This window comes from Anas acuta, chromosome 5 (genome assembly GCF_963932015.1).
Source record: "Anas acuta chromosome 5, bAnaAcu1.1, whole genome shotgun sequence".
In the NCBI taxonomy this organism is placed as follows: Eukaryota; Metazoa; Chordata; class Aves; order Anseriformes; family Anatidae; genus Anas; species Anas acuta.
Window position 1 is genome coordinate 53,285,255 of NC_088983.1, and position 17,930 is coordinate 53,303,184.

The following is a 17,930-nucleotide window of genomic DNA, read 5'->3' on the forward strand; positions in this document are numbered from 1 at the left end:
TCTATTGCTGTGGGCTGTTTTCAAATCTAAAATAATATATGAGAACTACAAAAACAGAAAAAAAGAGAGAATGACTAGAACTGCAGAATTCTTTCCCTATTCAGTGCAACTAGGGGGAAACTTATGTAGGAGTTGGATATGACAGAAGCCTACAAATGTATTAGTGGTGTGATAAAGATGAATTGGGATAGACTGGCCACTAGATCTTCCAAGACGAGAATTACAGGATATCAACTGAAGTTACGAGCTGACAGCTCAAAAATGAAAAGATGTATTCCTTTGCATAGTGCATGCACTAAGTGGCAGAAGTCAGTGGCTCAGAATATAGTACACTACAAAAAAATAAATTGTGTTCAAAATGCACTGTAATTAATGAGTGAAAATCATAACTTAAATGCAAAGATGTTGCCATTGACTGAACAAGTCTTAGAGCCACAGATTGCTGGAAGCTATGAGACCATACCTAAGAAGTATTGTTTTGTAATTGCCATGTATTTTTGCTCATCTATTATTTATATACCTTCTGTCATCATTAGAATGTGCTTTGCTGACTCAGTGCAGCAATTGGTATATACATGTGATTAAAAAAAATGCAAGTATTAAATTTTCTTGGTGTTTTCAAGCCAAATTATCTCATATTAAAGATTTTCTTGTTTTGCTTAAACAGATGTCTGTGAAGCTAGCTAAACTAAAATAACTGTGTTCAGCTTTTTGCAGTGGTTTAAATTAATTGATTTAAAATCACAACCTTTTTGAAGTTGGGAAAGGATCCATTCTCTTTTACTTTGCTCTCTAGCCTTGGCTCTATTCTTTTTTTCCCATGCTGCTACTTGTTCTTTTCTTTTGAAATAGTGTTCTCATCTGTCAAATGAAGTGTCTGCTTGAATTATGGAGATTAGCAATGAAGTGCTGCAGAAACAAGTGATACTCTAAAATCAAGGCAGCTGTATCATTTCTGAATGCTGGCTTTTATTCAGCCAGCTGTTCTGTTTTTCTACCAACTTGAGAATTACTCTAACTTGTTCTCTGTATTTTATTTTTTTACAACATTTAATATGCTACTGACAGTAAGACAGGAAGTGTCTTATTTTCTTTGGAGTTAGCATCTTGAAATACAGCTTATCAATGTCTTCTAGACATTGTCTTTCAATTTCTGACTTGTTAAGAGTTTGTCTAGAACTTTTCACAGAGTAGGTTTGTCCTTTCCTCTGTCAGCACAAAAAGTGAACTGTAATACAAAGTGCAACTCCCTGGGTTCTCATGCAGTTTTCGTTGGGTACAAGAGCACGCTTTTGCCGTGGCTTGTTAGGTAAGTTTGCAGTACCCCATTTAAACAGTTACCACATTCCACTCCAGAAGAGACATTGTGAAACATGTATAAATTGATGGATATGTAGTGTATATAAATCTGCTTGAAAGACGATAACAATTATTTTCAAAGTTTTAATGGATAAATGCTGCATACTGAGAATTACAAAAAATGAGAAGGAAACTGAAAATGCTTGAATTTCGATTCTTTTGTTAGCTACTTGATATAAGTTTTTATGTTTGACTTGAGAACTTTGACATAAGTTCTGTTACCCACACAGATACAAATTCCTCTCAAACGACTATGAGATGCTTTTACTGCTCCAGTTTTCAGTTCTAACTCTACCTATTGCAGAATGTGGCAGGCAATGTAAGTCAGCAGTCTGCTAGGGACTGCATCTGTAGACTTCACTTACTGAGGTAAAAATGGTTGAAGGTGTTAGTGGTACAGTCAACAGAGGATTGGCTCTATATTTTAGGTCTGTGTTCCAAATCTTTTCTTGGCCATAGCCCCAGCTGCTGCAGTAGGATTTTTTTAATGGAAAATTATTTAATGTGTCAGAATAATTTGAGCATCTGCTGTTTCTGCTCTGGTGGTATGGGAAAACCATATGTTCAGTCTGACTGGAGTTTTCTTTAATGTTGCTAATATCTGTGTGTCAGGTCTTTTTCACCTTATGTGGTGTGTCAAGGTTTGATGTTAATATATAGCAATTCTTACTCATTTCAGGCAGCAGTAATAAGCATTGCTGCTAGTTACTTTGACTGAGATACAAAATTTAGCTGATGATCGTATTTTGATTGAATGCCTTACACTTGATTAAATTCTTACTGTTGCAAAAAGTAGGAAGCAGAATTTTTTCCAAAACCTAGGAAGGGGTTAGATGCAAGTGGTGTGATCAAGTTGTGTGGGCTTAGGACGGCTTTATTGACAGTCTTCTCTTTTGCTTTAGTCTGTTGCGTGCTAGCTTTTCTTGCAGAAATGATTTAATGAAGAAGTTGAGTTTTCAGAACCAAGAAGTATTGTTTGGAGATTAATTATCTTATTTTAATAGCAGGTTCTTCACCTAGCTCCAGTAGCAGCTCCTCTGTTAATCCCATGGCTTCTCTTGGAGCACTGCAGACACTGGCAGGGGCTACAGCAGGCCTGAATGTTAGCTCTCTAGCAGGTAAGCTGTGTGTTGTGGTGGGCTGAGGGAATAGCTGATTATTATTCCTCAAATTGCGCTAGTTCTCTTTTATCATGTTCCTTTTCTTCTTATAGTAGTGTGGAGTATTGAAAGATAATTGTTTTGACTTGATGGCACTGCTTATTCATCTTTACTTCCTCTTTCTTATACAGGAATGGCAGCCTTAAATGGAGGACTTGGCAGTGGTGGTCTCTCAAATGGGACAGGTAGCACAATGGAAGCCCTCACGCAGGCTTATTCTGGAATCCAGCAATATGCTGCTGCTGCATTGCCCACGCTCTATAACCAGAGTCTCTTAACACAACAAAGTATTGGTGCAGCAGGAAGTCAAAAAGAAGGTAGGCAGAAAGTTGTACAACTCGAGAGGACTTCTTAAAAAGGCAAGACCAACCCTTGAAGCTACCCTCATAGAATCATGGATTGGCTTGGGTTGGACGGAACCTCAAAGATCATCTAACTCCAGCTCCCCTGCTGTGGGCAGGGATGCCACCTGCCAGATCAGGTTGCTCAGGGCTTCTCCCATTTTGGTCCTGATTGCTTTCAGGGATGGGGCATCCATTACTTCTCTGGGTAACCTGTTCCAGTGCCTCACCGCCCTCTGAGTGAAGCATTTCCTTGTAATGTCTAATTAAATCTCCCCTCTCAGTTTAAAACCATTCCTTCCCCCTTGTCCTGTCATTGTCTATCTGAGCAAAAAGTTGTTCTCCATCTTAATACTTTAAGTATTAAAGCGACCTGTAAGTATTGAAAAGCTGCAATGAGGTCTCCCCAGTGACTTACCCTATGTGCAGAGCTTTAATTTCATGGCATTGCTTAGAATAATGGTTATTGGGGGGGGGGGGGGGGAAGGAAAGGAAAGGGAAGGAAGGAAAGCCTGTGAGGTCCCTCTAAGGGCTGTCCAAAGTAGTTTTTTATACAGACAGTGTTTAGTATTTAGTAGTATTTAAAAAGCCTTAAATGCTTAGTAATAGTGTCCATCCTTTTTCTTAGGGGAGGGTATGGGTCCTCAGCCTGACAAATCCCATTGTCAGAGAATCAGGTTTTTTAATTTATTTCAGTTTATCAGTATATCAGTATTTCAGTTTATTTCAGTATATCAGTTTTTTAAATTTATTTCCTTGGTATTTCTAAATGTGAACTCCAGTGTCTTTGTTCTTCATCTCTTCCCTCAGATCCTTATTGCTGATCTCTTCACTCTTTTTCTGAATCAATTTAACACGTAGTGTAAAAGAAGAATACAGGAGTAAATTTTCAGCAGAATGTAGGATGATGATTAGAAAAGAATGTAAGATTACAAGTAATCTGATTACTTTGTTTCTGTTGAGATCTACGTAGTTTCTATTGGCAACAAAATAAGCTCAAGTTTATTGTTCAGCTTTTGTTATGACTAGGATCTGTGAACCAGTTTTCGTAGGATGTGGAAATTGCGAACAAAAATGGTGGAGAAAGAGCTAGAATTACATGAATGCCCCGTCTCAGCAAAGGCTCAGGTTGATTTATTCTGGAATCAAGTACTCTATAGAAGTGCATACAGCAATGTCATTGTTTTCTCTAGAAGATTTGACTTGAATGTCTCTTTCACTTTTTTTTTTTTGTGAAGTAGGCCTACGTTATTTATTCTTTTTCTGAGTTTATATTCCTACTTGTTGTTTAAAGGTCCAGAGGGAGCCAATCTGTTTATCTACCATCTCCCCCAGGAGTTTGGGGATCAGGATCTTCTTCAGATGTTCATGCCATTTGGAAATGTCGTCTCTGCCAAGGTTTTCATTGATAAGCAGACCAATCTAAGCAAGTGTTTTGGTACGTTGGGTCTATCTGTAGAGGGGTGGCTTCTTTCTAGTAATCTTTTCCAGCATATTGTTATGTCTACTTTGGTACAGCTCCTTCTCTCCCTCCTTTCTCTTTTCAAGAACTGTTTATGTTGCTATGTATGTTACTACATAATCATTATGAATTATTTCTATTTTTATGAAAGGTACAATACATTATGGGAGCACTGAACTCTCATGCTCTATAAATGTTTTGAAGGCATTTTTTAAAGCTTCCTCCTAATACTTGAAACCTTGGTAACTGAAGAACTATTTCAGCTCTTATGTACTACCTAAATTTGGTTGCATTCCTTACCCTAATTTTCTTTTAATTAGTGCGTGTTTAGATTGGAGATGCATCAGGGCAAGAAATTTAAACAAAAAATATAAATCGTGTCATGCTATTTTTACTATCCAAATCGATTATTTTCAGTTAACTGCTAAAGTCTGTGTTGTGAGCAAAGGATGTATTCTTCTTTAGCTTGTGAAGCAGAAGACTGTGCATGTGGACTGCACAACTCAATGGTTTCATTTTTCACCACTTTGAAAACAACAGAGAGAGAGCAGTGGTAGAATTTTTGTAGTGCTGTAAGCTCTTCTGACTGTGAATAGGAGAGATGAATCTTTATGGTTTCCATAGTATTGTGCCTTCATAATACCATGTGGTTTTTTTTTTAGTATTTTGATGGTCTAAAAGATGTGGAAAAGCTTTTGCCATGTGAAAACAAAACAAAGACGACAGCAAAAAATATGCTGAGCGTCAGGCTGTAACACCTGCATATGGAATGATCTCCCCAGGCAGTGATACCAACCATTGACTAGAGTTATTTAAAGTAGTAGGTTTCTTCAAAAACCTTGGGATCTTTATTTAGAGGATGCTCTTCTCCTGGAATGATACACAACTTTTCATAAGACAAAAACTTAACCTGTCTTAACAGCTACTTCACTCCAAACAAACCTACTCCTATAATGCCAAGATCATAGAATCATTTAGGTTGGAAAAGATCCTTAAGGCCATGGTTGGACTTGATCTTAATACTACCAAGTCCACCACTAAACCATGTCCCTTAAGTGCCACTTGCGTGTGACGGTGCTTTCAGTCCTCTATCTTTACTGAACTTGGATAGATTGATGTTTTCCAGGTTTGTTGTTCTCCCAGCTGTAAGATGTTACAGAATAAACATCAGTACTCTTTTTTTCCTGTTGGAAGACGAAAAATATTATTTCAATTTCCTGAGTTGTGTTTATCTTTTGATCGAAGTTCCGTACATCAGAAAACAAATCTTTGTCTGAGAGGTCTTAGAGTATTCATAAAAACTTCTTACTAAACAATTGTGAGCTTTTGTAAATTGCATTTCATGCAAGCTTCTCATACCTTGTGAGTAGCTGTTCTACAACTTCGGCATGCAATAATAATGTATTTCCTTTTCTTCAGGTTTTGTAAGTTACGACAATCCTGTCTCTGCACAGGCTGCCATTCAGTCAATGAACGGCTTTCAGATTGGCATGAAGCGTCTGAAAGTACAGCTCAAGCGCTCTAAGAATGACAGCAAGCCATACTGAGCGCCCCTCCCCTCCAGGACTGGAGTGAGAAGGATCTTCTGGTAAGTTGGAGAGGAGCGCACTTAGTGATTCGAAGCCCTAAGGCTGTGTTTTTACAGTCCTGGAAGCTGATCCATGCCGTTCTATCTGGCACATCTTCCCCTGAAGACTCGGCTGCAGCCTCTACTGAGAATCCTGCTTCGAATGGAGGACAAGTTTGTGCTTTTGTTTCCAGTGTTTTACTTTGGAGTTTAGGTGCCATATCGCTGAGGTTGTTTTTTTTTTTTGTTTTGTTTTTTTTTTTCCCTTATTTGAAGTTTGCTGTGTTTGTAACCAGTGTGTGTTGAGAAGGACCAATGCCAGCTCCTTGGGGGTCGGGAGGTAAGGTTAAAGGGAGCCGCGGAAACTGACACCACACTGCCTTGGGGTAGAGAGGAGAAGGGGAAGCAGAACTGACACCACACTGCCATGGGGAGAGGAGAGGGGAAAGCAGAAATAACACTGAACAGCTGATGGAAACAAAGATGGGGAAGGAGAACGTAGTCCATCCAAGTTTGGGTGAGCAACGAACCAACTCCAAATAGCCTCTGTCATGCCACACCCACTCTTTTATGCTTCCTTAACTGTATGCCATGGTGGGGAATTAATAAATCATCTCTAAAGCAGGAGACAGATTGGAAGGGTGAATGCATTAATAAGCCAAAGGAAAACTGCAGCTCTGTTTGTTTGTTTTCTTGTATATAAAGTAGTGTGTATGTAGCACTGTGAATGTACACAGCACTTTATAAAATTATTAGTTAATGTCTCTGCCCAGAAAACTTCACTATTTACAGTTGAATATTAATGAGATGCAGTGAATTTCTCCCTATTTAAGAAAACTTATCCTTTATAATTAGCTAGGTTTAGAGAGACATAAGTTAGAGAGTCTAGATGAATACATCTGGGGCTGGAAACAGGAAATTTTTAATCCCTGATAACCTGCAGATTTTTTTGCCATTTTCTTTTTCCTAACAGTTCATCACATTCTCCATTTCTGTGGAGTAACGTCCTTGTTGCAGAGTATTACTTGGAATTCATTCTGATAAGCATAATACGTGCTGTTTGTTTCTCTATTAAAATGACTGTTAAATTGAGATACAAAGCCCAGAGTTACCCTGAAACAGCTCTTGAGGCTCCTGCTTCATACGTGTTCTTACAGGATTTGCTTTCTCAGTCTTTCTGTTGCAAAGATAATTGCCTATTTAAAAGAAAAAGCAACTAATTTGTGCAGTGAATTAGTCTAGTAATTAGGTATTTCTTTATACTGCAGTTTTCCTTTAAGGTGGTGTGTACCAGTGCTAAACAGGGCTAACACCCATGCTGTGGAACCAGAGCAGAGCATTGAGACATTGCAGTCTTATTCTGCATTTTGGTACTGTTATCTTTTATACTGAAGGAAAATTGAACACAACCCTTCAATTAACACATTTTTTTGCACACTTCTGAAATTTCTAGTGCATTGCTAAGGGCCTTATACACTGGTTTTAGGGGACTCAGAGGACTTTTGACACTCTGGCCTGAGTTGTTTTAAGAAATCAGTAGAGTCCCATGTTATAACCATCAAAATCCACTTCTGTCACAAGAGGAAGTTTACAATTTCTGTGTGTCTAACAGAATTTCCATTTACCTCATATTTTCTCCTCTTCCTTGTTTCCTTTGTATTCCCAGTTGTTGATGCTGTTTCCCAGGGCATAAGCTAACAAACACTGCTGTCTGGGAGCCAGCTGCTAAATAATGTGTGTGGTGTCAGACATAGGGTTTGGACTGCCTGTTCTGCTCCAGCAGGAGGAGCACTAAACCCATCAAACCTGACTGAGATCATGTTCAGAATCTGTGCACCCACGCGTGGTGGTCTGTCGGGAATGTCATGCATTCCCAGGGATCTCAAACCTCAGAAGTAGAAAGCCTGACCCATAGCATCCAAGAAGAGCCCTTTCCATTGTTAAACTGAAAATCAAACAGTCAATGCCCGTCCACATTGACGGCAAACAGGTAAATCTGTCAGTATTAACACAGATCATTTTGTGGTGGCAAAGGTTCAAAGGCCAGACTGCCAAATTTCCCAGTTATGCTGGCATGTGGTACCCTTCAATGTTAATTATTTGGATCTCTCTAGAAACGTAAACACTTAAGTGAACCATGTACACTTGAATTCTGCACGACGGGAAAGATGTGTCCTGGTTTTCTGAGAAGAGAGTGTTGGAGTGTGAAGGCCTCCAGGGTGATAATGGGATTTTTTTTTATAAATAATATACTTTTCAAAAAAAAAAAAAAAAAAAAAGAAAAAAATAGAAAAAAAATAGTTGGGAGCAGCTGCTCCAGGTGCAACCTGCTGTAACCAAGAATGTTGTTTCTATTTTTATAGAAGTTTTATACCGCTCCAGGGTGGAGAATATTTATTACCTAAATTATTTCACTGGAAAAAAAAAAAAGGCCAGGGTTTTGTAGAATCCTGAATGTGATTGTTTTACACACATAATGATGTGCATGATTGAAACTACTGATTTTCAGTGGCCTGTTTGCAGCCCAACAACTGCCAAATGGGGAAGATGAACGCTGTGAACCAGTGGAGGAGAGCACTGTGCTCTGGGGTCTCTACAGTCACTCTTACCTTCTTTGCACCCTACCCCACTGTGCTGAGAACTTTTGTCCTGTTTTTCTTTTAACCTGATGCTCTGGCCTCTTTAGTAGTCATTTCAGTTGTCCAAAATTAGACATTTTAGCTTCTGCATCCTATAGTGTGTCCTCAGTACTGTGACTTACAGATCAAGCTTGGCATTGTTGCAGATAGGTGCGACTCCTGTGGACTTGAGGAGATTCACCAGCTGACAATGTGGCTTAGTTTGGTCAGTGACTCCTCCCAGACGTAACCACCTTAGACACCTAACTTGGGCTAGCTCTTGTGCCTTACTGGCGTAACTGTATTATAATTATTGCCAAAAAGAAAAGAAACAAAATATCTATGCAGGTTAAATTCTAAAAGATGTGATCCTCAGATGGTTTGAATCAATGCAGTTCTGCTTTCTTCAGTGGAGCTGCATCAGTTTTCACCAGCTGAAGATGTTGCCCTTTTTCTGTATTTGTTTGAGATTTCCCTTTTTTTGGTGTATCAATGTATATGTTGCCAAAGTTAATAAATGTATCAAGTTTGTCACTTGGGCAGATTTTTCTGTTAACAACCGCAAATTTTTTCTGTTAACAACCGATCAGATAAAGTCAACATTCCTGTGTTAGTTTGGTGGCTGCTGCTGACTATAGAGATTTATGTTCCTCCTGGCTTCAAGTTTTCTTTCTCGTTCATTGTCAGGAATGTCTAGGATCTGGGGGGGGGCTTGAGGATTCATTTCATTTTTTTATTTTTCCTATTTTTAATTCCTTCATGCTCTTATTCAAGCACAAACCAAATCAGTCAGCTCTTGGGACCTCATGGGGTAAACTGCCCAAATCAAATGAGTTGGTTCTGATGAGCAGCTGGTGTAAAAGAATCTACCAAAATTCTTTGAGTAATGCTCAGAAATAATCCTGATGAGGAAATTGCCTGCAGAACAACAATGTAATAATTTTTAAAATGTGCTAGTATAGGTTAGGAACCATGAGACTGGAAGGGATGTTAAAAAGGAACAAGAAACAGAAGTAACAAAACCATTTGAGGCAAACTTGACTCTCCCCTCAGTATTTTAATGTTGGAGATTATAATCAGATAGGTTTCCTTATTATAATCTGTTCTTGTGCCAAATGCTTTATTTCCTGGATTGTACAATAAGAGTTGGACGAGTTCAAATAAATTGCAGAGGGATTGGCTTAACTAGCCCCCTGGGCAAAATATTGTGTAAACTCAAACCAAAGAATCTGAATTTTCTTCAACAAAAGCTAGTAAGATGTCTGATAAAACAGAATTATATGTTATGTGTGTCATAAGGAAGTACTTAAGTATTTTCTAGAAGCAAGATGGAAATGCTGGTATATTTCATAGATTTGTCTCAGAAGACCTTTGATTTTACTAGATATAATAAGATGAAAGTATTATGAACAATTGAAATCCTAGTCTAACATTGCTTAGTATCTATCTGGTACTATAGCAAATGAACTCATAGATTCTTCAGCCCCCTAGATAATCAACAGTCCAAAATTAGATATTTCCCTCTAACTTTTTTCCCCTCAATTGCACAAAACTTGCATTATTAGAAAATGCCTTTGATACATAGTCATTAAATTTAAAGCCTAAGCAGAATGAGAATTAGAATTTCTTAAATGTATGAGATGATGGTGACTATCTTCTTGTATTTTAGTGATGAAACAGTTTACTAGCTGTGGGCTCTATTTGGAAAACAGATGCCTCAAAAATTCCTAGCAACACAGAACTCTGTAAGGAAAAAACTTTACACCTAAATAATAAGGAGCGATAGGTTCTTCTTGCATCATACAATTAACTAAAATATTTCTTGTTAATAGTTGAGAGTTAGGTAAGGACAGCCAAGTAAAATCCATCTAGTTACAGAGCTGTTCTAGCGGTTTCATTTGGAAGCACCTAAAAGCAACCTGAATAAAGCAAATTGCAGTTGAAGGGTGCAGCTATGAACAAGTAAAGTGCTTCTAGAGCTGCTTGTTGCAAACACTTAAGGATGTCATACATCCCTGAGCATGCTTACCACAAAGTATAAAATACAGAATGCTGAGCAGTTGCATTACATTATTACAGTTGTGAGAGTAAAACAAGGACAAAATTAAATAACTTTCCCTAAGTCATTCAGTTCTCATTCAGCTTCTCATGGCTCTGCTGTTGTAGGCCAGTCCTTCCTAAGGGCTTTAATGAATCTTGGACTTTCCCCTCAAAATTGCTGAGTGAAATACTTAATCTATCCAAAAATCCTAAAGAAATGGCACACACAATTCCTGTGGTGCATGCTAGATGTCACTTGATTTCATGCCTTTTATTTGTTCTCATGCCTCAGAGTTCATGATGCATTTGCCTTTGTGGTTTAGGACTGAAACCTCACAGCTGTCTGCAAACCATCTAGAGTATTTCTAGAACTACAGAAATAACTGCAAGAGCTGCATTGTACTCTGCTGTGGTTTGTTTAAACTCCGTACTAAGTCCTTTCTCTAAACTGGAAAGTACAAAGAGAAAATTTATTTTAGCATTTCTGGTAAGTTTTGCAGATATAGTGGGTGACGTGCTACTTTTTGCTTTGGCACTAGAATGCACTGCTTTATATTTTAAATCATGCTATAAATGCTGTATAAAAGTCTCATCTTGTCTTCGTCTGTAAGTTGTAGCTTTGAGGGGTGCTGAAAAAACAAGGCAGCGAACGAGATAAAGTGCAGTTCCAGGGACAGGGGTGAAGAAAACCTTTTCTCTGCCCTGCCTCCCACATTCTTCCCAAAATGTTTCTTCTGTTTTGCAGTTCAGAGGCTGAGGGGAAGAAACAAAGTTATATCATGTAATGCAAGAATTAATGTATTTATAAACTTTGTGAAAGCTTCAGGAAATGCATTTTTCTACTCATCAAACTGGCAACAGTGACTGTAGAGCTTCTCAGAGCCCAGAATCCCCTCCTCACAAAGTCAGGGAGCTGGAGGCTGTTTATATAAAAGGTTGGGAGAGGAAAATCCCTGTGCAGGTCTAACGATATGAAAAGTGCTCAGCTAGGACAAGTCTTAACTTGCAGTCAAGTCTTAAGGAATTCTTTTCTAATATGTAGCGTTTTTGGTTCCACTTATGTCTTGTATAATCTTTTTTTTTTCCCCCTGTTCCAAACCACCTAACACCAGTATCACGGGCTCCTAGGGAATGAGAAGGGAGTGTAGCTGAAGGAAAGAGTGTGGATTTCCTGGGCTACCACTGTCTAAGAACTTCCCATGTTAGGATGCTGGAAAAGTCTCAGCTATCAAACCACCTGTGAATCCCTTGTGTCCTGTCTTGTCTCTCAATCTCTGTGGGCAAACGTGAGCCCTGGAGCCATATTTTCAGAGTCAGTCTCCTGGGGAGAGTGCTTGCTCTGTTCTTCTCTTAAACAGAGCTAAGAGAGACACGGGGCATGGGACAAGATGAATGCATGCTAGTCAGCATGTCACTTGGCTGTGGAGTGCTCCACAGACTGGATGTTGAGGGAAATCAAGGCCTCTGCTTCCATTTAGTTTCTGGCAGTTTGATGTTTACTTGGTGTCCTTCATGTACTTTGACTTTTACTTGTCCATCGTTGGCATGTGCTGCCCTTCCCTGTCAACTCCCTTCCCCAGGAGGTCTCATTGTACAGTGCCCATTCTTGTTCTCTCTCTCCTCGTTTGGATGTACTGCTCTGTGTAACTCAGTGGGTCTCCCTCTTTCTGGTTTGTTTTTTTTCTAGATTCCTGCCGTTTGTTCATCGTTGTGCCTAAAGCATGTCGATGTGGCGTTCAAGTACATCGTCCAAATCCTTGTCTCTTCAGCTTCTCTGATGCTTGAACTCTCACCTTTGACCTTGTGTTGACTTTTGATGCTGATGTGTATTTTTATTATGTTTGTTTCTTTCTTTGTTTTTTTTTTTTTGTGCTGCCAAATTGGTTTTGCTAGAAAGACTGCTGAAGGGGGAATATTTAAACTTGCATTTGAATATAAAAGAATTTCTATTTTTCTAGACCTTCGTAAGATAACCACTTGATTTTGTGAATCTGATTCTTTGTAATTGTCTTCAGAGCAGCCTTGCTAGCATACCTTGTGGAGTATTTGTATTTCTGTGAACATACAGCCAATCACTTTCTAGGCTTAGTTTTTTTCTGTGTGCTTAGTTTTAAAAACACAGTTTTGAAGAAAAAGTCAATTATGTGGTGTGACTCAATCTTTCAGGAGACTTCCTAGTCACATTTTGCTGATCTGGTTTCTGTGCTTGAGGAGACAGCATGTGTTTTTATGAGTTCAAACTTGTGACTTGAGTGGCATCAGCAGAAAACACTTGAACTACATTTTCTTCTGATTGTAGCTACATTTTTGCCCTGGCATTTACTGATATTTTTTTTTTTAGTTTTATTTTTCCCCCGCTTCCCTGTGTGATTATCAGTCTGCAGTGAAAATTTGATCAAAGTATCAAAGTTGATGTTGTATTTTGTTAAGCCCAGCATGCTTGTTTTTTTTCGTAACTACAATCTCCTCAGCAAAATGTGATGTTTTCGTTTTATTCTTTCAAACTGAGATAGTGCCCAGAAATGTTTTGCATGTTTCCTGCTGTTTTCTTCACACCCTCGTATATATCACCTTCACCTCTCTGTTTTCTATAGTTTGTGCAAAAACTGAGCAATTTAACGGGTTTCAAAGGTATCCTTTTAAATTGGTGTTTTTGGTATGGCAAATATCTGATCAGAAGCCACCTGAGGGCATCTACCTGTGCACTTAGACTGTCTGCCTGACAGAGCACCTGGACCTCGTTTCATCTCCAGTGCTGTCACAGGCTCCTGAGGGCTTGGTTGTGTTGTTCCTGTAGTAGGAGTTTTGGTGGAAGAGGATAGCTGGGAAGCAGGAAGGTGGGGGAACTTCACAGTATTTCTGTTTCTAAAGCTCTCTGAAGCTGGGGCTCCTTTGAAACACTCTTTACTAGCATTTTGTATAAATCAGGGCACATTTTTGTGAAGTCCAGCCCCAGCTTAATACCATCAATCAGACCTTGGTGGCAGGATCCTGGAAGGATCTAGGGTAGCTCTTGAAACAAAGTGTTGGAAATCTTCTAGAGAAAGTATTTTTAAACCTGGTCATACGACTGCTGGCTCTTTTCCCAAGTGACAAGCACAATACAACAGCCTCTGAAGCTGTTACCTGAACAGGGTACCATCCCCAGCTCTCTTCTCAAGGGCCTTAGCTGGGGAATCTCTACGGAGATTTTTTAGTTTTTGTTTAGTTTTTAATTGGGTAATGAGCTAAGCAGTTTTTCTAGCTTGCAGGATGAAAGAGAACAGGTTACTGCTTTTTGTGTGGCAGGCTTCCCCCTACCCTACATACGATCTGCACAGGTAGAAACTGGGACGTAGCTTCTAGATGAAGGCACCTGAAGAGTGTGTGCTGTGATGAAGTTTCAGTCAGAAGGCAAAGCGAGCTAGTTTAGGTATCTTAACAGTATAAAATAATGTGAAGTGAAATCCCAGGAGAAAGGGGTTTGCTGAGAAAATTAATTATGTTTGATTGTATAGAAATCTTACTTTTGTCCAGTGTTTGGGCTAATGAGGATGCAAAAGGATTTATCCTCCTACCCTACTCCTGAGTTGGCTGAGGATACTATATACTCTCAATAGATACTGGTTAGATTTGTGTAGAAAGTCCTTAATCTGCTCGAGACAGAACATTTTTTGGATATGGTACAAATACCTGGGAGTGAAGTGTGAGGCTGGGTGAGAAAAGGGTAGAGGCTTGTTTATTTTGGAGGTAGGGTTGTGGGCTGGCTGCTGTCATTCCCACAGTCTGATTGCACAGGGCCGGGTGTCACTGGGGGCACTGATACCCTGCAGTGTATTGAGCAACTGCCAATGCATTTCTGTACGTGCGCATGTGGTTCCATGAGGAACTCTGGGGAAACCTGTGGAAAAATATCCGAAGAAAACCAAAATGCCAAACGTTGGATGTTTCTTTCCTTTCTTATTTCCTTTTTCTTCCTTTGGTTGTTTTAATTGTTCTGTGGTGGTTTTAATGGATTTGAGACAGTGGAGCAGCAGCTGCCTTTCTGATTTTTGGCTGCTTTTTGTGAATAATTTAAAAAGAAAATTTACATTTTGGAGACAAACCTGTGGGCTTTTTTATTGGTACAAACATTGTATTTAACACTAGGGGTTTTGTACAGTTTTTTGCCTTTTCTACTAGAAAACAATGTAAAGTGATTCACAATGTGATGAGAAAACAAATTGCCACTATGACCAAATGTAGAGTCTGTTCTGCAGTAACGGAATTTAATCAACTCGAAGTCGTGGTTCAGTCGTAGAAATGCTTTTCTTTACCTTGTTTGAGCTGTTCCTTTTTTCTTGTTTTGATTTGCAAAACAAAATGTCTTTTTGTGTGAAATTGTGTTGTACTCTGTAGAGAATTACGGATTTTACTTTAATGGTTTCAAAAGTAGAGGAGCACATGTTGCTTTTCTGATCTGATCGCAGAGTTTGTGTAGTGGATTTAAAATGAAAAGATTTGTTACAAGTTTGGAACGAGCGAGTATGTGTTAAAGGAATTTTCTTCCTTTTGTGTGTGTGTTTTTTTTTTTCTTTTTGTCCCAAAGGGCAACTTAAAGCTGTTTTAATTGCACAGACACACGGACAACAAGTCATTTTGTATATGCCAAGTGTGGTACCTTCCTTTGTTTATTTGCTATTAAACTGTTTGAGAAGAGTCCTTGTGTGTTGTGTTTGTGTCTTGAACTTGAGGTTCTTCTGGGGTACAGGTGTGGGAAGCTGAAGAGAGACGAGAGAACTGTCTTCGAGTTTTGTAGCTGTGAGCTACAAAAATTTTCATGGTCCAATGTTACCTTTTCTAGATGCACAAAATAGCCTTCCATGTAGATTAGCTACCTTGAGTATAAATGAAAAAGGGTTTGTTTCTGTAGCCTTAATTTGTATCATTTTCTAGTCAAATCCTAAAAATCGTGGATAATGCAAATGTGATACACTGGGGAGTGGGTTGTAGATATATCTGCGGCCTCACAGAAGTGCTGGGTAGCCATTTGCCTGTGCATGCAGTGTGCTGCATGATGTTTCAAGGGCTGATGAACTTCAGCATAACACCGAACTTGAGCTATATAACAACAGCATGGATGCGTGGTGGTGTGTGGGATTAGATAAGCACTCTTGGAGAAATCAACTCATACCTCTCCTACAAACACCATACCTTCCACTCCCACTGCTTCCTTACTCCAAACAAGACCCAGCTTGCTGAGCCTGTCTTGGTTCTGCAAGGTGAAGGTATCTGCAGTCCCCAGTGCTCCTGGTCCTGAAAATACCACACAGGGAAATACAAAATGATTGGAATTTTCATAAAACCTGTTGGGGTTTTATAACACCGCAGGACTTATTAGCTCAGGTTTTGTGATAAGCTAAAGGTAGCCTGCTTTGCTCTTAGACCTAAGATATGTTAATTAAGTTGTCTAAAAATAAATATTTGCTGTAGTCAGAGTATAATTCACTTTATAAACTTGACTGAGTTTGTTAATATTGGCCCTCTGAGAGGGGAAAGTACCACATCAGCTATGACTCTGCCACATTTGTGAAAAATCCTACAAGTCAATAATGCTTTTCCTTCTGACTTCCATCTCAGGCTGCAAGCACTTTCAGGGCAGCTATGTTCCTCCTCCGTGTACTTTTTCTCTGTTATCTGGCATGCTCTGTTTCACCCCATTACTTCCTACATGATAATAAATCTGAGAGCACTTGCAAGCATCAGGATTCAGTGCTGCATTCCGTTCTCTGTAGCGCACCAATTGCGAAGCAAGGCACTGAGCCACCTGTTGCATAGTGTGCTGGGATCACTCGTTTTAATTTGCAGCTGTTGAGAAGGGGGGCTGGAGAGATTTCAGTTCAGATACGTCCAAGGTGAAAGATGGAGAGAAACAATTGAATCGGAGAAGTGGTTCGCTTAGCTGGGATGGAAGATTCCTTCTTGTGCAACAAAGCTGACTAGCGTCATCTCACACGATCAGTTAGCAACTTTGTCCATTATATCTTATGAAACTGAGACTAGATATATCAATACTTAAATGTATTAAACTACAAATAACAGCCAGTGTATTAATTTCTGAAAATCACTGGCATTTCACATGGGTTCTTAAGTTCATCAACATGAAAACACACAAACCTGTACATTAAGTCCTGATGTTGAATGTTTAGGCAAAATTGTTTTCCTCTCACATTCTCCTCCAGCTTTCACTACTTGTTTTAACTCCAGGCTTCAATCTTCCTGACTTTACCAGCCATGTTCTGCTGTCTTCATATGGCCAGGAGCCACAGGGGATACATTATGAAGAGCAGTGGGGAAGGAGACGAGCAGCTCAGTGTGGTCACTCTGAGGAAGTGACAATGTGTATGACTATAGCTCCACAGCGTGACAGGTGAGATTCCCCAATTTAGTGTTTCCATGCACCTCACAGGCCTATGTATTTGCAGTTCCTGAGGAAAACTGTTGATCATTTAATGTAAAAGCTGTACTTTTATCATTTATAAACTAGACCAATCTTGAGCCACAGACTGACTGCTGCTGTTAATTTCTCAGACAGTCAGTGTCTTGGCGATGCTACCCATTTACCCTTCCATACTTAGGCAGCCTCATTTGACTCAAAGTGGTATGTTACATATCAGAGTATGTTTCTGTTTTTTGAAAGTGACCAGTTTGAGCTTGACAATTCTCCTAGCACTTATTTTACTAGGTTAAATTTTCATCTTGGCAGACTAGTTGTGAGTGGATTCTTAAGAAACTAAGCAGCGTTTCAGAGGAGAATAGCATGCAACTCAAAAGCAAGGAAGTACAGTGCAATCAAGAAAATGCAGGACAGATCACCTACCTGCTAGAATGGCTTTGGCAGACTGCAAGGCATCTCCTTTCCACTTTGACCTTTCCTCATCAGATACAAGAGCAGCATTATGGATGAAGAGTGCCAAAAGCATCAGGATGAGTTAAGGTACAGACAGGCTACTTGTGGAAGGTAATTTTACAAAATGGTCTGCTCCAGCAAATAATCGTGACTTCTTAAATTTCCCTCTTCTTGAGTCCTGCCTGGCTTCATTCTTTCATGCTGTCAACTGCAATGTCTCCCATCTCTGTCCCTCTTAACTTCAGTTTCTCCAAGTTCCAAAAACAGATGGCCTCACCATTAGCACCGCTTTCCATGGGGATCAACCTTCTGTATCATGTGTCCATCCTGCCACTCACCTTTATGTGCCCATCACGAGATGGGCATATAAAAATCACTGCTGGAAAGAGGGTTTTTTATATTCCAAATCAGACTTCTAATGAAGTCCTAAAATACATAGTAAATAGACATTCTAACAGTGCTGCTGAAGTGATCTTGGCACATGAGCCAGCCCCGTGTCAGCTTTACTTTCCTTC

At 39.4% G+C, this 17,930-nt stretch overlaps 1 protein-coding gene across 23 annotated transcripts in view; it reads left to right on the top strand.

Moving 5' to 3' along the window:
* The window catches only part of CELF1 (CUGBP Elav-like family member 1), a 57,810-nt gene extending 42,586 nt beyond the window's left edge, over positions 1–15,224 (top strand). For 14 of the 23 annotated variants that reach the window (XM_068684770.1, XM_068684775.1, XM_068684774.1 and 11 more), the window contains 4 exons: positions 2,364–2,477; positions 2,651–2,836; positions 4,155–4,298; positions 5,742–15,224. In XM_068684770.1, the coding sequence (XP_068540871.1) occupies positions 2,364–2,477; positions 2,651–2,836; positions 4,155–4,298; positions 5,742–5,869 (572 nt within the window). In that variant the 3' untranslated portion in view covers positions 5,870–15,224. The remainder of the gene's footprint in view (positions 1–2,363; positions 2,478–2,650; positions 2,837–4,154; positions 4,299–5,741) is intronic. The other 9 variants (XM_068684756.1, XM_068684760.1, XM_068684758.1 and 6 more) reach the window with 3 other exon arrangements.
* Positions 15,225–17,930: the final 2,706 nt, after the last annotated feature.